Source organism: Spodoptera frugiperda, chromosome 22 (assembly GCF_023101765.2).
Source record: "Spodoptera frugiperda isolate SF20-4 chromosome 22, AGI-APGP_CSIRO_Sfru_2.0, whole genome shotgun sequence".
NCBI classification, from domain to species: Eukaryota; Metazoa; Arthropoda; class Insecta; order Lepidoptera; family Noctuidae; genus Spodoptera; species Spodoptera frugiperda.
In genome coordinates this window covers 3,858,979-3,881,000 of record NC_064233.1, presented here as the reverse complement: position 1 = coordinate 3,881,000, position 22,022 = coordinate 3,858,979, and the positions used below count along the sequence as shown (strand labels likewise).

Sequence of the window (22,022 nt, the reverse complement as noted above, 5' to 3'; positions counted from 1 at the left end):
AGTACGTCGAGCGTATCATAGGTCGCACTAACGTATCATCGGTTGAGTGTGGACGGTTAAGTGTTTTTCTATACATTTGTATGTTCTGGCGTTTCGCGATTGATAATACGCGAAGCATGTTCCGTCATATGAGCCGACTTAAATGTGCAAATCTTAAATAATCCGTGTCTCAGTGACGATATTTTTCTTTTAATGTAAAAATGCCTACAATTATAACAACGGTACGGTATCTGTATTTGTATAACTATATAAAATATGATTAATGATTTCGGAATGGAATTAGTGAAACAGCACTTGACTGATTGAGATAGAATATAATAGAAATTAACAATGTGTCTCGAGTGAATCCGCGTTCGGTAACATACCACAGTACTAGAGCGAGATCCCAGAGCTGTCAGACATATCTTATTTTTACAAGCATTTAACCTTCGGCTTACAGTAGTCTTGTATGTACTTTTTAATGCCTTAATGTTTGTAAAGCTTGCCGAGTGACACCAGCGCAGGTACCAGGTGAGAAAGGTAACTAAAAATTAGACTAACTTAACTTAAATTTTTATGTCTGATTTTTATATATGTTTTGTAGAATATTACTCTGAAATCATATTTAAAAAAATCAGACATTTTCCATGGACCAAAACTTTTATCAGACGCTATAAAGCTCTAAAAAATAGTGCGCCTTACAAAATTGTAATAGCAATATATGTGAGGTTGGAGAGAAATATCTTTTCGGCAAAGCAGTAGCACATTTGTAACATTCACGATAATAATCACGTTCGTGCAAATTATCTGGTAAAACTATGATGATTTGTACTACTGTTTTGCATTACAGGGGCACCATATATTGCTATTACAATTTTGTAAGGCGCACTATTTTTTAGAGCTTTAAGCCGTCTGTCAAATCATGAAATCATCATAGTTTTACCAGATAATTTGCACGAACGTGATTACCATCGTGAATGTTACAAATGTGCTACTGCTTTGCCGAAAAGATATTTCTCTCCAACCTCACATATATTGCTATTACAATTTTGTAAGGCGCACTATTTTTTAGAGCTTTATAGCGTCTGATAAAAGTTTTGGTCCATGGAAAATGTCTGATTTTTTAAATATGATTTCAGAGTAATATTCTACAAAACATATATAAAAATCAGACATAAAAATTTAAGTTAAGTGAGTCTAATTTTTAGTTACCTTTCTCACCTGGTACCTGCGCTGGTGTCACTCGGCAAGCTTTACAAACATTAAGGCATTAAAAAGTACATACAAGACTACTGTAAGCCGAAGGTTAAATGCTTGTAAAAATAAGATATGTCTGACAGCTCTGGGATCTCGGACCATACGCCAAAAATGCGTCAGGAGCTTCATTTGTTTACTAAATAAAAAATCGGTACATAAACGCCGAAGTTATCCGTGACCAAACCAAAAACAATATGTACATAATAATCAAATTGAGAAACTAACTTATTTTAAGTCTATTTATCTGACTACAAGGACGTTGTCTGCCTAGTTCCAGGTACACGGGTCCCTTTTTACAACTGCTGCTGTTATTTATCGTTAGAATTGAGAACCGTTTCCTTTTTTGAAAGTCGGTAAAATATACAATATCAACGACATCTGTCGTTCATATCTAGAAACGTATTACGTGTAACTAGCGCCATCTATTGTTGAATAAGGAACAACACTGATAGGACGTACCACATTGAGTAGAATAGTTCCAACAGAATTTGTAGATGGCGCTGTAATAAAAATATTATTTAAAACATGTATTTTTCCAATTTTTATATATTATTGTAAGATATTTCGTGATATTTTATAATAAAAAATATATTAGTAGTAAATATTGTAATTAAAAGTGGGTTTGACCTTATTTTATTAAAGATTTTAAGAAATATAACACAAAACTCTAAATCGCGATATCAACATTTTTGTTGTTTGGTGCCTAATGTACTAAAATTCGTGCTCGGCAACCGTACTTGCTTCGGCAGTACATATACTAAAATTGGAACGATACAGAGAAGATTAGCATGGCCCCTGCGCAAGGATGACACGCAAAATCGTGAAGCGTTCCACATTTTTTGAAGAATTTCGCTAAGGATAGAATTTATAATAATTATTTATTTTTGGTAAATCCGTGACTAAAAACAAAAGTGATTGTTTATTTTTTTAACTTAAGTATGTTCAATTACATATTAGAAGAGTGAATGTGAACTTGTATACAATGTGTTTTTCATCATAACGATACGTGAGAGAAATACTACTGTTGGGCAACGTATTTCTAAAAAAAATATTATCTACTGAAAAATAGGAGAAATACGTGAGACAGGGATTTTATTCATTTTAAATACGTATCGTATCATCACGCGTTTTATCCCAAAAGTGGTAGGCAGAGATGCACATTACTGCACGTAATGCCACTGTACAATCTTTGATTACCTATATTGTACAATGTACACCAACTGTCACCATTTGTGTTATAAGTCCCATGAATAGTGGGTGAGCCTATTGCCATATACCTACCTACTGGGCACAAATTCAGACTTCGTGCTACTACTGAGTTTTCAAATAGCCGAAAAAACCCCAGCAATACTTTGCCCGATTGGAGAATCGAGTGGTTTTTGCCGTCGTTGCCTCAATTCTTGCGGGCTATTCGCGGCGGCGGCGGCGCGAGGCAGAGGCATAATACTTACTTACCTAATTTTTTTAATAAGGTAAATATTACCTAATTATGTGCACAGGACCGGACTCAGCTGAGTTGAGAGAAGAGGGCGAACTTCTTTTACTTGGTATGAGCGTAATGAACGAGAAACACAGTAAAAAAATATCATAAAAAATGGCACGATCAAAACTTTATTTACAAATATTATACAATAAGTAGGCAAAGGTACAAGGCACTTACTATAAAAATCAATAACGAGATCCCTTAAAACTTAAATACTGAAATTCTCCTCTAATCTCCTCAAATGATCGACATTAGACTCTTGCGGCGGGCTGCTGTGGCTTAAAATATTATTTTTGTAAACATCCATGCTTCTTTGAGCCATATTATTGTAAATCTCTCGCGGTAAAATTCGATTTTGGGCGGGAATTTTGACATTGACGTTACCTGTCAAACTTAGCCCGCGGTCCATGAAGGCTCTATCGTTCGGATACACAGTAGGATTGAGAAATGGAACGTCGGGTTTTGGTAAAGCGCGAAACATATTTGTTCTATCAATTATTTGGTTTTGTGCGTTCATTGTGTTTAGAGATTTCATCCATTGCTGTTGTTGTGTCGGTGGGACTCGGTTGGGGTAGTTGAAGATCCAGAGGCGGTCTCCGACAAACATTGGCCGGGGGCTGACGATTCCAAGGCTGCTGTAGTACTGCTGCGCAAGGAGTTCGATGTCGTTTGTGTATTTTCGTTTCCATTTTGTTCGACGGTTTTGGAACCATATCTTTATCTGGAAAGAGGAATTCAATATTATAACATATTCAATTAGTATCATAATGAAAGGATGTCTTTTTTAAAGAGGAATATCATGCATTGACTTTTGAGCGAGGCGAGGGGCGAGAGTGAAAGTGAAAAAAACACCTCGTTCCTACTCACTACCCTGATCCTACACATAATGGGATGTCATGGAATTACTAAAAAGAAAATGAACCTAATACCTAACCTTTTTGTCTCATTGTATCAGTCAATAGTCTAGTACCTATAATTCAATTTCAAAATACCCAATTGCCTTGTTGGTCGAGTGCAACTGCCGATTTGCCGAGCGACGGGTCTCGGTCGAGATCCCCTGTCATCAAAATAAAAAAGGTCTTCTGTGCCCAGTGTATGCCAATAGGCTCACTTTGTATAACACTAATTGACTGATACATAATATAACTGAAGAAAATTCCAAGTGGAAATCAAGAAGCTATACCTAATGCGCTCTAACAAGGTGCGGCTGACAGATTCAGTAACGTTTCGTATCACTCTTGAAAGTTGCTGCGATTTAAAAAATATGCCTTAATATTTTAGCTTTATCACATTCGTATTATGTTAAATCATTCGGATGCGTAGTTAATTAAATTAAAACCAACCGGAATGTTCTAGTATTCAATTAAAATCTAATGAAATGAAAAATAAAGTAAAGTGTTATGCGTATAACGTAAAACCATAGTCGTGTTTAGTGATGGGATGTACGGCTACGATGGATAGGTAGTCGATGTTTTTTAGAATAAAAAACGAAAATCGTGCGTCGTTCAATTATCATTCTTAAAAAACCTTTAATTATGTGGGTAAATCCACTGTAGACGCGGCTCTCTCTGCCCAAACCACAGTGACATTATCTGAGCAGAAATATGTAGTAGGCATTTTTCTAGACATTTCCGGCGCCATTGATAATGCGTGGTGGTACTTAATCTAACATATACAAACTAATATATCCTTTTTTTCTTCACGGTTCTGTAAAACTGTAACTCTGAAACACCTCAGGGCTCGGTCATAAAATATTTATTTTGACAAGTATATACACGTAGTTAGACTGCACAACTAAATAACACACACATTTAATAAAAAAATTAAAGAGAATTAAATGTATGCTGCGAGTATCGATAGCGATAAAGAAAGATTTTTCTAATGTCCATCCCTAAAGAAAGACGTCAACGTCATACTGGCATCTGTCAGCCGCACCTTGTTAGAGCGCATTAGGTATAGTCGTGTATGTCTGCTAACCTGTGTCTCAGTAAGTCTGAGCTGCCTGGCCAGTCTGCCTCGCGCCGCGACGGATAGGTACCGGTTCTTCTCAAACTCAGCTTCCAAACTCTTGATCTGCTGCGCACTGAACGCCGTCCGCGCTCGCTTCCCGCGGGATGAGCATGAACCTGGGAAAGAAATTGATATCTTTAACACGTTAATTGCCACGTAGACCACCGGTGACAAAAGTCTATTTTGACTGGGGAAAATCATCCAATTACTTTTTCCGCCTTGGGCGAGGCGTTAGGGAGAGTCAGACTCTTACTAAAAACCATCCCGTTCCATTCCCGCTTTTTGAACCGGAGCCCCGATAAACTCGCTAGGTAGTCCGCAGCTCTAGATCAGACCGGTGACATAAATATTAGCGGAGGATTTTTTTATTCGATAAAAACTAATGCTTGACTACTTACAATACCACCTGATGGTAAGTAGTGATGTAATCGTTGATGGTGAGGCGCACTAGTTTCTTAAGAGTCTATTCACTCTAGACTTGAAGATTTGCCTTCAACAGTTTTCTTTTGGTAATCAAAGGCTTAATGGGCATTTCAGAATAATATTGTTTGGCAGTAGATCCTATTATATTTTGTAAAACCTTTGAAAAAAAAACAAATTATATAATAGTGGCTATTTTATACATACTAGACCTCAACAATTTTTTTCTTAAATCATTTTAGTCTGACACCTTTGCGATCTAGACTATTTATGTATCTTTTTTTTAGTATACGCGTATCTTCGCATGCGTGTGGAGTTGCGGACCATTTTACGCACATGTGCGCAACTGTGTAGCATGTTGTCTTATTGAAAATATCCAAACGCTATATAATTGTAATACACTTTCTTTTAAAAATAGAGTTCTCCCATAGTCCTGTTGTTACAAGGGCAAACAAAGCTTACAGTTACAGTTGGTGGTAAAGCCATCGCCGCAATCTAAATACGTACACCATAGCACACCTGCAATACTAGAAATATCACAAATCTGTTGTCGTCATAGTTATGTGGTCACTGTCGAGCACAAAATATTGTGTTCTATGCCAATTTTACAATTTTTTTTAGCGTTGATAAGTCTGCGTTTGGTCACCAACCCGCTTTCTGCCAGAACGGCGAAGCGAAGATGTGGCCGAAGATGGAGCACACAGACTTAAAAGACCCGAGTCGTATTTCACAGGAAAAATAGAAGCTGGCAGATTGTTCCATTGCCTGGCTGCACGGATTAGGAACGTCGAACCGTTTCATTCGCACCCGGGGAAGGCCACTCTGTAGGGATGATAATGGGCCGACCTTCTACTAGTCCTATTCAATGTCCTAGTCCATTGGCACTGATAGCACGCGTGCCAATGGTTCACCATCCCTGACTGACTAGACTCTAGTGTTTGCACGTCTCCACACATATACCTATCTAGATACATTGCCATTGTCAGCGTTGATGAAGTGACGAGTGATTCGTGACAGTTGTGAATCGTTATCTATTAGCTGCAGATCGATTGTAGATGCTCTCATACAAGCCAAGTATTCCACACCTAGTGCTTTTGGCAAGAGACGAGGTAATTTTTTTATATGTTTGTCTAGCTAGACTAGGACTTTTTCCTGTATCGTGGATGAGCTTATCGTGAACAATAACTTGTGAGTCAAAGGAATAAACAAATCTACCTTGAGGAGGCCGAACCCGCGAGACATTGTATCACAGCAGCCAGCAGGTTGCCTAACAGTTTTTTAATTCCGATTTAGACCTTAAACTTAAGAGTTTTTTTCAGAGGGGAAAATCATCCAATGACTAACCGTGAGAGACGAGAGTGAGTGTCAGACTCCCGCTGATTATAAACAACCCCGTTCCTTTGCTTGCTTTGAGCCGGAGCCTGTTACGTTGTCCGCAGCTCCGAAAAACGAAGGTGCTTCATTTGAGAATTGAAGAATAATGTCCATTAAAATAATGGTAAAGCCTTTGACTACCGATAGAAAACTGTTGAAGGGAAATATCCTCTGCTAATTCTGGTCTCCTGTGAACGGAATCGCATCTACTACAGCTACGTGTTAAAACATCTTAGATAATTGTGGCTTACAATACTAGCCAGTAGGTATCTACCAAAACAATAATGACTTTTTGAAAACTAATTGTGGTACACTTAATTTGCTACGGAAGTCATTGCGAGCGGACATGGAGATCGCAGCAGACACGTCTTGTCGTCACCTTACAGTTATTTTCAATAAACACCTCCTCGCTGTGAGTAATTAGCGGTAATATATCAACATGTCAAACGAGGGACGCGCCGCCATCTTGGAAGTGAGAGAAGCGAGCGCCACACTGAATATCCGAACGCACTAATGAGCGCGCCAAAATAAACGTCATATTTTTTATTAGTTTTTTTTTTCATAATGCAATGACTTCATAAACGGTGTAGCCTATTTAATTAAGTGGTTATATTTTCTTTAGATTTTGCTGTTTCTCCTTGATTAAGTGGTCGCAAGCGAGTCCGCTGACTCCACTATCAGAGAGTGCTGCTTGGTTCCCAATCTTCCCAATTCCCCAATAACCCTTAGATTCCTTACCCCTAAAAAGCCAGCAACGCATTTGTAACGCCTCTGGTGACCATAGGCGGCGGCGGCGATTGCTTACCATCAGGTGATCCGTCCGCTCGTTTACCGGCTTATACCATAAAAAAGTGCTGCAGAATAATAGGCATATAATAAGTAAATGTTAGTGTGAATAAATTCGTGTCATAACATCATAAACCTATTTACTGGAACATAAAATAGAATATGTCATATTCATCGCCAATGTAACACGGATATGAACAGAAATGATGACATAAATCTAAAGAATTATTTTATAAGTGGTCGCGTCATCTTTCAAATGTTTTCGTAGTTGAAAAAGTTTTGTAAAATACTACTAATACTATTTCGTAAATAAAGTAGAACATTCACAACATAAGAAAATGAGTTCTATTTTTCGAAAGGGTTTTTTATTACATACGATTTTTTGATTCAGTGGCTTCTCCCGCCTTGGGCGAGGCGAGAAGGAGTGTCATACTCTTATTGACTAAAACCACCCCGTTCCTACTCCTGCTTTTCGAGCCGGAGCCCCGCTAACCTGGTAGGTAGTCAGCAGCTCTGTATTATACATGATGGGCCGACGTTTGTCCACTATCTCGCCTAGTAGTAAGCAATGATGCGGCCTACGATGGAGCACGTCAGCACATAAGCAATCTATTCACTCGGCCCTTGGTATAATTTCTAGAAAAGTCTATAATTTCCAGAAACAAGTTACACTTGCTAAGAGACGAGTTCTTTTCATTGTCGGGTTGGTTAGGAAACCTCATTTTGGCAGTAACGCTAACGTTTACCCAATAAACGAAGCAATTGGCCTTTCATAGTTTTGAATAGATCTATCTACATTATTTAAATATGAAAGCAGTATGAACTAGTCTTACAACATACAGCTAGATCAAAAGTAAATCCTTAGTCCAATCCTTTGTTTACAAATGAAATGTATCCGAACGCATCCAAACATCAAACATTGCTAACACCAAACAGGATACCAGACGCAATACATCAAATCGCCCGCAATAATGTAGAGAGTAAATTAATTAGCGGCTAAAATAATCCTAGTGCCGTCAAAAACGACAGCCGTAACACGCCTGCGAACCGCTGCGACACTGGTAAGGCAATTAATGTCAATTTATCCTCGCTTGTCAACGCGCCGCGTCATTGTTTCCCGCCATTGTGCACCCCGCAATCCTAGATTTACCGACAAATTATCCAATTAACATCCCTAAACCGTCGAAATAAAGCCCATTTTCAAATGACAGCCAGCTGTCAAATGATTAAAGTAAAGTTGTCGTGCCGGTATGACGTTTGGCTCGTTCGGATACACACCCATCCGTTGTCTCGTAATAGAATTTTACAGCTTTTTAATGAGCTCCGGCCACTTACTAAATTTCAGTGGTGGGACGTTTTCTTTTCATGTTTCGTTTCCTTTTTTTTTTTTCTAACGGGTGAATAATTACGAGGGAGAAAGATTTAGCTAACGAGTGCCGGGACGCGTGGAGATTTATCTTTTCGTAACAAATTTAGAAAATGAGACATCACTGCGCGGTTAACGGGTGTATAAGTGTAGGGCTGTCACTTTACTCGAAATATTTGACGTTTTATGAACTCCGAGATAAAGTACTGGCTCAGTAATTAATATGTTTTGTGATTTATCATTCAAAGAGTCAGCGGCAATCATAAGGCTTATAGAAACGTTGAATTTGAAAATATGTCGTGTAAAATTGGGATTCTTTGAAACAGATAGGTGAAATTCGTTTTAAAATGTCTGTTGATGTGGTAATTTTACGGCGTATTTATTAATATCATCAATTTCCGTCGTAGAAAAGCAAATTATGTGTTTGAAAATAGGGGATTGATTACGTACTGTCAGGGGGAGAATGCGCGGAGGAGTATGCCCGATACTTTCAAACTGTATATAACACAGAACCGCCTACACTGAGCGCTGAAGCGGCGAGTAGCACCACGTCGCCGTCGTCTGGTGGCGCGTGGGCGCATCTCGGCACGCTGGAGCGGGCGGCGGTGAGTCGTGCGCTCGCTCGCTTACCACCTAAGCGATCAGTGGGGCCGGATGGTATACCACCTTTTATCCTTAGGGATTGTCGCATGGTTTTAGTCGAACCTTTACTGCATTTATTTAACATCTTTATTGCAGCTGGGAGGTTTCCTGATCTGTGGAAACTTACTCGGGTCGTACCCGTACCGAAAGGTGGGGGAGGTACAGAAGCCAGCGACTATAGGCCAGTGGCAGTCCTATGTGCTCCAGCTAAGGTTTTCGAGTCAGTGATCCATAACCATCTGTATGCTCAGGTAGACGCCCACTTGACTGACGCCCAGCACGGTTTTCGCCCCGGCCGGGGAACAACGGGTAACCTATTGCATTTAATGACGCAAGTAGTACCTGCCGTTGATGCTGGTCGGCAGGTGGACGTAGCCTACCTAGACTTTAAAAAGGCATTTGATACAGTTGATCACGATGTCCTCCTTCGGAAACTTGCTGGAATAGGTTTTACGCTACACACTCTTAAATTCTTTTCCACGTACTTTAGAGACAGACGCCAATACGTAGACTGTGGTGGGCACTGCTCCGAACCGTATTACACGAGGTCCGGTGTCAGCCAAGGCAGTAACCTGGGTCCTTTACTGTTTAATTTGATGATAAACGACTTACCAAGCGTAATAAATGGATCGATATGCCTTCTTTTTGCCGATGACCTAAAACTTATATGCGAAATAAGGGATAATGCGGATCACGTTACTTTACAACACGACATTGATAGAGTTATTGAGTGGAGCCGCGAATTCAAATTATATTTTAACGTGGCTAAATGCTCGGTTTTGTCGTACACCCGTGCAAGCAGTCCCCGCCACCACCAGTACAACATGGAAGGCGAACCTTTGCAACGTGTTACCGAAGTTAAAGATCTGGGAATTCGTTTTGTATCGGAGTTACACTTTAGGAAACATATTATGGATGTCTGCAAGAAGGCATACCGGAATTTAGGGTTCATTTTGCGGCAGGCGAATCAGTTTACTAACATCGCGGCAGTAAAGGCGTTGTACGAGGCTTTAGTTAAAAGTCACCTAGAGTACAACGCTGGAGTCTGGAGTCCACACGAGAATAAGTACAAACTTATGATAGAACGTATACAAAATAAGTTTACTAGATTCGTCTACTTAAAATTGTATGGTGTGTACACGGGGTATCCACTTTTATACCCAACGTTGTTTGTACTGGGAATGGTAGGATATTACAAGCTGGAGGTAAGACGTGAAGTAGCTCTAGCTACTTATCTATTTAAGGTGTTGAGAGGCAAAACTCACAACCCAGCACTACTGGAGGAATTACGGCTGTGTGCTCCGGACGAGTACGTGTGGCGTAGGAGGCGGCCGCAGCTGCTGGTGGTACCGTGCGCACGCACGAACCTCTTGCAGAAGGCACCACTGACGCGGGCGTTGCACACATTAAATACAATAGCCGATAGGATGGACCTATTTACATGTACACTCAACGAGTTCACTAGGGTAACATATGAGGTTGTGGTAAAGAGTTCCTAAATTTGTAAATGTTAGAAAGTAAGTATTAGGATAATGTTTATGTTAAGTTTATGTTAAGTTATGTTTATGTTTTATGTTCATACAGATATTTGGTTTTTATTTTTATTTTTATAAGTACTGCATTTATCGTATTAGGTGTGCCTGTAAAGATAGATGTATTTAATGTTAAGATAAAAAAAATAAATAAATAAATAAATAAATAAAAAACATATTCAGCGTTAAGAAAAATACAGCCTGATGTTTTTATCGCCAGCCAATTTTTTTCTAAGAGTTTTATCATCAAACATTCCAAGTTTAAATAAAAATGAAAACTTATTCCAAAAAAAAAAATTGCCGGTTTCACTGAAGAAAACTGGTTAAAAAAAATTAAAGAACACTAAAATGGTCTAAATAACTTTTATTTCGAAGATCGGTGTTAAATAGAAAAACAAACAATAACGAGAAACACCGACTTTTGAAATTAATATGATATTGATCCTTTAAATGTTTTTTAACCGTGACCTTTCTTCAGTGAAGTCGATTATTATTTTTTCTTTTGCTAAAAGTTGTATTTTATTTAAAAACAGAATGTTTGAATTATACATAACACTCAGAAAAAGATTGGCGGGTGATAAAAAATCAGGCTGTATAGGAGAGTCGTCCCTACTGTACATGATTGTGTGCATACATTTAAATAGTTCGTTTTGCGAGCGCGAGTGGAACGCGGGAAACCGATTCAAACGGCTAATTCGAGCCGCAATTGCTCGAACAAAAATGTCCAGAGGCGCTTTATAGTTGGCAGATCGTAAATAAATTAACGTTTTATTATATTTTTTTCACGACAAACTCGTTACGGCGAGTTATTGGCAATTTTCACTGAAAAAAATCCTTGTGATATAGTTTGTTTTTTTATTGTGTTTTCGTACTATAAAATTGGATTTATGTGTGTTGTAGTTTATTGGCTGATGTAATGTGTGATATGGATATTTTTATGCGTAAAATGAAAACAGTGTCACGAATGTTAAGTTTTTTAATATTATTATAATTCCACTGTTCTATTATGGGGATAATTTAATTGTTATCATCATCAATTAGATGTTTTTTTATGGTATAAGCCGGTAAATGAGCTATCGTGCCGAAACATAGGTCTCCACACCGTATTATTTTACCTCAACAGCGAAAAACACCTTTTGAAGGTTTTCCTGACTTCAAAACAAAGAGGACGGTACTGTAGGTACTCTTAGTTTGAGCTTGCTTTTGAATCAAGAGCGCTTTCGGCGCTCTGATTGGCCGGTGAAAATTTACCAACCAATCAAAGCGCCGAACGCGCTCTCGTTTCGATTTTGTAAAACAAACTCGTACTAATCCCTCTGGTATAGGAAAAGCGTGTTGCCAAACATTGAATCTATTTAGATGTTTATTACCATTTCTTTAACCTAAACTAAACTACTGGTCTCCATAGTAACCTAAACAATTAGATAAAACACTCAACCAATGATTGCATAAGCCTAATTTTAAATCCATCTATTGGTCTGGTTGGTGTAGTGGCTGGACGAACGACTGCCGCGCAAAGGGTAGCGGGTTGGATTCACGCACGGGGAAACTTTTCAACTCTTTGTGTGATCCACAAATTGTTGTTTCGGGTCTGGGTGTCATGTGTATGTGAAAATGTATGTTTGTAAACGCACCCATGACACAGGAGAAAATCCTAATGTGTAACGTTTAAAAAATAATTACATAAAACACTCAACCAATAATTGCAAAGGTCCAATTTTCAATCTACCTCTCTCATCACACTCTTTCACCAGTAGCCGATTCATTCATCAAGATTTCCCTCCTACAATTAAAGCTAAGAAAACGAGGCCATTGTAGACCACACCGGTTGACGTCTAGTAAACAAGTAAACCATTAATCAAAAAGAAATACTTCGCGAGCGTTCCCGATTGATGAAAAACTGGTGTCATCCTGTCTGTTTACATTTGTAACGGCTTAATGGTAAGAAATTACGTGTTTCGCTGTTAATTTTGTATTTTAAATAGATCTTTGTTGCATCTAGAAATAAATGATAGTTATTTCAAATTTAATGTAATATTTTAAAAAGGTAAAATTTTATGTGTGATTATGTTATTCTTACACCAGACAGATATATTAAAATAGATTAACTTAGCCATCGTCTAAAAACCAAGTATGTATATCTACTTAACTTGTATTGCATGATTACGAATAAAATTATGATGGTACCTTTATTGCATGATTACGTGCGATGACCAAGTCGATCTATTTTATTTAGAGTGTAAAATAAGGGCAATGTAAGTAGTATTGATATTATATTATAACAGTTTATTAATCATAAAAACTTAAGGCATCAGTAGAGACTAAGGAAATTAACCGACTTGGTACAGGGATCTCACAACCTTAGAAAACCGGTAGAAAAACTGTTGAGATGCGTAGTCAGGATGTTTGTGAAGGTAGTATTGTAAACTGCATCCCTGTTCGTGCTTACTTAAATAAAATAAATTAATCTAATCTACATTTGCGCGTAAATAAAACATCCATGAACCACATTTATAAAAATCATGAAAATTAATTACAATTGACACTACGCAACGCAATATCAAACTTAATCAAAGTAGTTTTTATGCATAATGATTAATTTGTTGTCATCTCATATTCAGGGGTGTCATTAAAAAAGTGAAAATATCCGAACGAACCACAGAGTAAAACAGATTAATTGGCGCCAAAAATACACGAAGCGCGGGAGCGTGGCGTGGAGTCAAATGGCGCGGGAAGGCGTCAATTGCTTTACTTTTTTACATCTTTTAAATTAATTATCTTGTTTCAAATTACTAACTCGAGTTTCTGTGATTTATAATTTCGTTTCAAATGGATATACGTTTTGAAATTGTATATTATTTTAGATTTATTTTGTCACCGCGCCGGATGAAGTTATTAAATTATGGGTGACGAAGTTTTTTTAGGAGAATCTGTTTGATAAATATTTTGATGTTTAGCCTTTAACGTTTTACTAAATTGGAGTGGTAAATGTGATAAGTGCCTATGAGGCTACGACTGGAGGAAGACCGTGGAATGCTGAAAATCTGACGACGGCGACATGACTGAGGTTGGCTGACTCGACCTGGCTACAAACGAGCTCACTAGTGGAAAATGTTAAAGGAGAATTAGAGGCTAACAGGCGTACACTAAAAAGAAAGAAAAAACTGAGACAAGAGAACTTCAACTAAAAGGATTAAATTAGAGCGAGGAGGAAAATGCTATCCTTCTCCTCCTCCGGTACCTATGTACCGAACTTATGGTCCTGCACCATTTATACAGATTACACAAAAAGGAAATTAAACATCTAGGCAAATGTGCTTATGTCTTCTCCTCTAATTATGTCTTCTGATTTATTTCGTTGGGGGATCCAAAACAGTGATTCATGTGCCTGGAACGCGCCGGATTTCAGTGTTCCCGTATTTTATGGTTGTATCTACTATGAATCCTGACTTACAGGAGTTGCAGCGGTTATGAGAGACTGCGGTGGGCTACTCCCACAAAATAAAAACTAAGCGAAAAAATTAATATAGGTACAAGAAAACACCTCAGTCCAATAAATACTACGGTTAAAGCTCGAATTAAACTTATGTCATAGGAGTTACTGACTGTGATGCGTCTGGCAATGGACTATGAGCCTACTCTGCATGATCGGGTTTGCATATTTGTTTTATTGTATAAGCCAGTAAACGAGCATACGGACCACCTGATGGTAAGCAATCGCCGCGCCGCCGCCCATGGACACCCGACAAACTGTAGGCGTTACAAGTAGGTACGTTGCCGGCCTTTTGGGGTGTAGGTATTTGTTGATTTAGGGAGATTGGGAAAGGGGTAAATGGTAATTGGCCATCCGGTAACCTCATACGACGAAACACAACGCAAGCGTTGTTTCACGTCGGTTTTCTGTGAGGCCGTGGTATCACTCCGGTCGAGCCGGCCCATTCGTGCCGAAGCATGACTCTCCCAAATACACTCGGTAGTGAAAATCCGAACACACCACAGCAATTTTCTCTAAAAGACAAGGTTTAGTTGTAAACCCCGTTTAGTAAATATGACCTAAGTGACACAGGCGTTTCACATCCGCCGACGGACAAATACTTGTTACAAAACAAATGTTACTTAATTATTAAAAAAATATTAAAATTCTTTATTTGGAACAAAAAAACATACAAATACAAACAAGTTGATAACAGCAATAGTGTTAAACTGTGTCGCAGTTATCAGCGCCCCTTTCCAGGTAAGAAAATAAATTGTACCAGTTACTAAAACCAAAAATGCGGAATTTTTTTTTTTTTTTTTTTTTTAGTCTAATTAACAATTAAAAAGAATCTAATGTAAGTATATTGAGTCTTTGTGTGATTGGATGAGTGGTTGTATGTATGTGTACTTGTATAATTTGTGTATGTAACACATTCATCTGAATGTGTGTGTGTGTGTATGTTAGTGTATGTGTAAGGATGTGTGTGAGTTACAATTCCACTAGTTCTTCTGTTTCGTTATAATTTAATTGTTTTAGCCACATATTTAATTTGATTTTGAGTTTATTTCTAGTTAATGAATAGATATTTATTTTCTTATTTATTCTATTATATATTTTGCAGCTAATGTGTTTAAAGTGTCGGCGTGCCGCTTCAGTTCTGCGAACTGCTATGCCACATACCTTATCAGACCGGCGTTTTGTACTAAAGATACTAGGATCATAGGCAAGCTGGCATTGTTTACGAAGTATGGCTTGTAGTACAAATAATTGTCTTACAGTGAGAACCTGACATAGAGAATACAGAGCCTTTGTTGGGTATCGAATCGGTTTCTTCGCCAGAACCTTAAGTATAGCACGCTGTCCACGTTCAACTCGTAGCATGGTCGTTTTATGAGTTCCTCCCCATACCACAAGGCAATAACCTAATACCGACTGTGCCAGCGAGAAGTATATTTTAATTAAGCTGTCAAAATCAACTACGGATCTAAGTTTCTTAAAAATATAAATAAGCTTCCTCAGTCGTGTAACTGTGGCATCAATTTGCTGTTTCCATTTAAGATGTTCCTCTAAAATACCCAAGTATTTAACAGTCTGAGTACTATCAAGTTTAGGACAGTCACAGCTTGTGTTTGACGTAGAGGTAGAACAAGTGTGAGCGCGGATCACAAAAGGAATTGCTGGCTGACTAGAGCTATTTGTAGAAAATACAATGAATTTCGTTTTACTAGTATTTAGGGTTAAGAGATTTTTGGTTAACCATTTCGTTACAGAATTTAGGGCCAGTTCTGAGTTTGTTTGAACCCCACTCCAATCAACACCGTGAATTATTAGAGCTGTGTCATCTGCATAAGTAATAATTTTGCAGTTCGGTATGTTTAACTGACACAGCTCATTCACATATATGAGGAATAGGGTTGGGCCCAGTACACTGCCCTGTGGTACTCCAAAAGTAAGAGATTCTTCGCCACTTATGAAGTTTCCTATCTTAAGGGACTGTTTGCGGCCCGTCAGGTAGCTACAAAACAAATCATATGCAGTACCGCGTATGCCTATGTTATTTAGCTTTGAAAGAAGCATGGGGACAGACACAGAGACAATGTAAGTGATACCTAAATGTGGAAATGGTAAGGGGTTGTCAATAACGAATATTCAACACTTTTCTAGTTGGTTTGTATTTTTTTTTACTTGATTTGTACCGAAAATATACATTATATTTTTCTTGTCTAGCGGCCCGCTCCTGCTTTGCACAGGCCCTTTTTTCAAACTTTCCCGGTTTCAATTAATTTACTTATTTTGTTAGTGAATAAAGTGAAAGGGTATTTTTCCTTTTTTCTTTCTTTTCCTGATTTTGCCGGTGAATTTTCGAACATTTTCTGTTATTATGAATGTTCCCTTTACAATAAGAAACCGAACCGCCTTGATCAAGGGTCGCCGTCGGTGGATAACTTGAAAAGCACACGCATGACAAGTATCATCATCGTCCTCATTTTTTGCCAATAGGGATGATGGCAGGGTATAAAAATTAAAAATCTATGTAGTCCGTTAGCTACCCGTCAGTTAGGCAATGAAAAAATATTAGACACGGATTTTTTTATTTTGTCAAATACTTACCTACTAGCGCCCCGCCCCAGATTCGCTTGGATGAAATGGTGATATATTATGCATGTACCTATTATACATCTTGAAACACTCTATTAAAAAAAAATCTATAAAAAATACGTGTCTAATGTTTTAAAATAATCTACATTATAATAAAAAATCCCTATTAGAGTATCAGTATTTTTCTGTGATAGGTGGTAGATGGTATTAAACTACAAATTACTATAAAAAATAAAGCGAATCGGGATCCATTTTATGTTTTTTTACGTTACAAAACTAAATTGTATAATATCATATATTGATAAATCTGCCAACATTTAAAACCAAATGAGTATTTCTTTTAAATTTTGAGGCATAAAAAAAATCCTTTGCAGATTTATCGCGTAAATGAAAAAAAATACTATTTCATTTGTTTTACAACTTAAAAATTTTTTTGGCCTTTTTTCAATTAAATTGTATTTTTTTTTAAGTTATATGTGATATGAGTACTGCAACAGAAAGGAATATGATTTCTTTGACTTGTTAACCCATTTCAAAAAATATCCTTATATCCATAACATACATACGTATGTTTGGGCACGATTGTCTTGTGTTTGGCAGATCCAGTTTCATTGCGGTTTTCAGCATAGTATTTTTCAGAAATAGGAGAAGGTTTTAGGTAGGCGGCAAAGAAAATTGAAGGCGGTTCCTTTTTTATTTTAAAAAATGGACAAAAACACATTGAAATTGTATCTGCTTAAGGTAGGTATAGTATAATAAAAAGTACCACTTTACCTGATTGTGAATAATCAGTAGATTTCATATCAAGAAACTCCTGCGCATCGCCAACGGTCGAGCTCTCAACGTCGACATTTTCCGACCCGTCGCTACTGACTCGATCATCATCATCAGAATCGATATTTTCAGGCACATCACTAACGTAATTACTTTTTAAATCACTTGTCACACCACTAGTAGACGCGTTCGCGTCGGAAAATTCGTTAAAACACTGTCTTTCAAATTTATCCGCTAACAAATTTTCAATCGAAAACGGTAATTTCGGTTCAGATTTTTCCGTTTTTATTTCTTCAACGTCCATCGTGGATTCCGCGGGATCCATATTTAATTTTCTTTTTTTTTTAAACGTGTGTACGCGACCAGTTTAAAGGATGTTTTGAATTTAATTCCAACGGTTACACTGCACAGGGTGTGTCCCCCACAGGCCCATAATTTAAACTAATAAGAAACGTTTCACGATGCGTTTTTGTCAATTCGTCCGCTGAAACGTCTGCGAACGGAATGTTAACTACCTCTTTTGAAAAACATAATCGTATCTCAACGTTTTCAGCTCTCTGTAACCTTTATTTTAATAGCACTAAGGTTGAAATTGGTTTAATTATCAAATTAGTTATATCTGGCAGTGTTGCTACTGATACGAATGAAGATTGAGAGCCTTTACTAATGGGCGTCTTTCGGGATGACAGTATTTTTGTAACTGCTTCATTGAAATCTCAACTTTAAAGGCGTGAAATAAAGTTTATAATTAGTTGATGATAGTTAAACGATGCAAATAGCTCATGAAGAGTCCCGGAGTTATAATTAGAGTTGGACCAATCGGCGTTAAGGGGGCGTGGTTATGGCCTGAAATGTTGCTCTCGCGCACTCCTTGTACATCAAACGGCAGATTTATTTAAGGAGTTACGCTGATATATGTGGGGAGTCATTAATTCTGATAATTATTTAGTTAGTTCGTTTAATTGGTGTAGTCAGATGGTCGCTTATAGAACGGTTGGCTCTATTGATTTATCTTTCGCGCTCGCTGTCGAGATGGTTTTCATTATAATTGCTTAATTCTGTTTGTAATTAGTTTTGAGTTTCTAAATTGTTTCTTAGTAATATTTGGAAGTTAATGTTAAAGGAAAGGTTGCGTAGAAGAACACTTCAAATGATAGGTCGGATAGAGCCATGTTTCGTCTTGTTGGTCCGGCTCAACCGGAGTTATAGATACTCGTACCACAACAATCTCACAGAGACCTGGCGTGAAACAATCACAGTGTTGTGTTTCACCGTGTGTGTGGGGTTACTGAAAGCCTAATTCCTCTCTCATCTTCCCATCACCAATCCCAATCAAAGCCTTAAACCCCGCAGAAGACCGGCAACGCACTTGATGCGAGTGTCAAGAGACGGGGCGCCGATTGCTTTTCATCAGGAGATCCGACTATTCGTTTGCCGCGCTTAAACGCGCTTTAGGTTTATCAGAGAGAACTATTGGCCGATTTCAACTAATCGTGTTGTCTGAGTAGTCATCACTATACTAAGTTGTGGTCTTAAGCATTTTTCGTAACGAGATTTAATGATCTCTAAGTGCGCGACTTGCGAGCCTGCGATCACTCGACAAACGGAGCAGAAGAAAAAAGCCCACAATTATTATTTCAACTAATTTAAAAACACATAGCGTAAAGATCCCTAAGGCGAACTAAGCCTAGGCTTAGTTTGCAGGTTACCTACACCACACACCACCAGTTACAGTGGGGCGCTGCCAGACGCGCGTGCCCAAATGCCCAAATAGTATCTAGCGAAGGCGCCAAAAAAAATTAAGGGGTGCCTACTGTGCTCTCTAGTTTGGATCCATATGTTTCATTTACGTTGCACCACTCTAGGATTTTGTCCTATGTCGTGGATGCGTTTACAAACATACAATTTCACATACACATGACACCGAGACCCGAAACAACAGTTTGTAGATCACACACAGAGTTGCTCCGTGCGGGAATCGCCCACTTGCCCAGCCACCGCGCCAACCGTGCAGTCCATGTTAATTATTTTGTTACATCTTACATCAATTATTTAAGATGACAATTATTTTGGTATTTTTGCTTCCATCTTGTTGAGAGTGCGGAAAAAGGCAATAAGCAAGCAAAACTGCGAGTAACAGTTATCTATACTTATAATAAATCTGTTTGACGAGGAACTCGACTAGTTTCAAGCCATGCTAGACAGTAGAGGCTCATAAGTATTCATGCATGGCTAGTCGAGTTCTTTGTCAAACAATTACGTGAGTAAGCCGATAACATAATGAATTTAGTATTTCACGAAAGGTATAATAAAATTATAATAAATCTGTAGAAAAGTCTTGTAGAAAATTCTGTAGGTGGGTAAGCACAAGAAATATATTTAAAAAATAACTATCCCCTGATAGTGATAAGTGATCGATACTGATGCCAAAAATGCAATCAGTAAAATTTACGTCTGTCTGTTTGTTCTTTATAGAAACAAAAACTACTCTTTTTTATGAAACACGCCCGTAAACGAGCAGTCGTATCACCTGATGGTAAGCAATCGCCGCCACCCATGGACACTTGAAACATCAGAGGCGTTACAAGTGCGTTTCCGGCTTTTTGGGGGTTAGGAATTTAAGGGTTGTTGTTCGGGAATCAGGGATTGGGAAGATTGAGACTCACACAACGCAAGCGTTGTTTCACGTCGGGTTTCTGTGAGGCCGTAGTATCATATATAAATATACTCGACGGATTTTAATTTATTATTCTTCATACTCCTGGGTAACATCAAATTTACGCATGAAATACTTACACAAATAAGCCAAGCCACGTCATTATTTTTGTGTAGGATGGAAGGATTTAGGTACACACTGACGAAGTCGCGGACACACATATCTTCTATCTATATACCTAGGTACTTACTTTTCTGCCCGAAAGTCACCATCCCATGCAGACGAAGTCGCGGGCAAAATTTAGGATATACAACACAACATTTCAAAACAAATGTAAACTATAATAAAAACAATCATTAAATAGATAAAAAGTGGCATTCCTGTCTCCTTTTCAAAACCCCGACGTATATTGTCATAATTAGGCTGAATAGGGTCGGTGGCGCTTATCGTTGTTTTTTTTCTTAATTTTTTCTACCAAAATGATGAATGGGTGTTACCGTATAAAAAATGGTTTACTGTTCCGAGGTTCCGTAGATTTGTTTATTTTGTTTTTAATATAGAAATTTTAAAGTTGTGATATATTTGGTGCGTGAAAAGTGTTAGACAACATTTATCTATGAAATTAAAAGGTTTATAAATTCAAATGTATAGTTATAATAATATAAGGCATATTTTTTATTCTGATTTGCACACATTCTTGTATGTTAGGTTTTGTGAATAATGAAAAATATTAGACGAGACGATACTCGTTTCTTCACATAGTGAATAAATTAAATATTTCATTTTGGTAATATTTGGACGCATTTTTATTTATTAAAAGATTTCTTCTTATTTCCCATACCTTCATATTCCCTTTGGCCTACAGCACTCTAAGTCGTGAATTAGTTTTCGACAAGTCCACACTGTTTCGTTTCCGCATATTTGACTGCGGCATGCGATCCCTACATCTAAATGATCTAAATTGCTACAGTATGCGCCTGCCCAGTTGCCTGTAACAAATATGTCAGAAGTTCCAATTTAGTTTAGTTTTTTTTGGGACTGACGTGAAACATAAGCTCTTAAGTTGCAATTTAAATTGTTATTATGATATCGTTATTCAAAGAGAGGTGTAAATTAGCTTGTGGTTTGTTTGTTTATTTAGATTAATGAATTATTTAATGCTAATGACTAGTAGACAGGTGATTTATGTAACTGGATACAGTTATTATATTATCAACTCTTCTAGTGGCTTATGTACGGCATATATTATGTGCATAGTTCGCAGAAGATTTGCCTTCGAACCGTTGAAATGAAATTCAAATGATTCTGCAATAAATCTTAATTTTAAATTTAGTCTTCAAACTGTTAATCATCATCATCATCAGCCGAGAGACGTCCACTGTTGAACAAAGGCCTCCCCCTTAGTCCTCCACGTAGAACGACAAGCTGCCACCTGCATCTACTGGCTCCCCGCGACTCTGACGATGTCGTCAGTGCACCTAGTCGGTCCAAACTGTTAATACGTTTATTTTTATAAATACAAAGGGTGATACTTCTGAATAGATTTTTATGCTGCGCAGGAGTCGACGTTGGCATCGTCCATCAATAAACACGTGTACGGATGAACGTAGTTACCGCTTAATTAGTTTGTTTAGAAAATGTTGAGAGTAATTGGTGCTAATATAGTT

The 22,022-nt window shown here is 37.9% G+C and overlaps 1 protein-coding gene and 1 non-coding gene across 2 annotated transcripts; one reads left to right on the top strand and one right to left on the bottom strand.

The window, feature by feature from the left end:
* The first annotated feature begins 1,969 nt into the window (after positions 1-1,969).
* LOC118280134 (U6 spliceosomal RNA) lies at positions 1,970-2,076 on the top strand. Its single transcript, XR_004784081.1, has one exon. It is a non-coding gene; the product is annotated as a U6 spliceosomal RNA (small nuclear RNA).
* A 750-nt stretch (positions 2,077-2,826) lies between these two features.
* On the bottom strand, positions 2,827-18,310 carry LOC118279942 (barH-like 2 homeobox protein). Its single transcript, XM_035599805.2, has 3 exons — positions 17,700-18,310; positions 4,697-4,845; positions 2,827-3,440 (listed from the first exon to the last, which is right to left on the bottom strand). The coding sequence occupies exons 1-3, from the start codon at positions 18,022-18,024 to the stop codon at positions 2,928-2,930; spliced, it is 987 nt and encodes a 328-aa protein (XP_035455698.2). The 5' UTR covers positions 18,025-18,310; the 3' UTR covers positions 2,827-2,927.
* Positions 18,311-22,022: the final 3,712 nt, after the last annotated feature.

Bases quoted from the DNA above. Each gene is read 5' to 3' on its own strand.
- LOC118279942 (XM_035599805.2), bottom strand. From the start codon at position 18,024: ATGGATCCCGCGGAATCCACGATGGACGTTGAAGAAATAAAAACGGAA. The intron at 4,846-17,699 runs GTAAAGTGGTAC...TTTCTTTCCCAG, and splicing joins TACTGATTATTCACAATCAG to GTTCATGCTCATCCCGCGGG. The intron at 3,441-4,696 runs GTTAGCAGACAT...TCCTCTTTCCAG, and splicing joins TCAGACTTACTGAGACACAG to ATAAAGATATGGTTCCAAAA.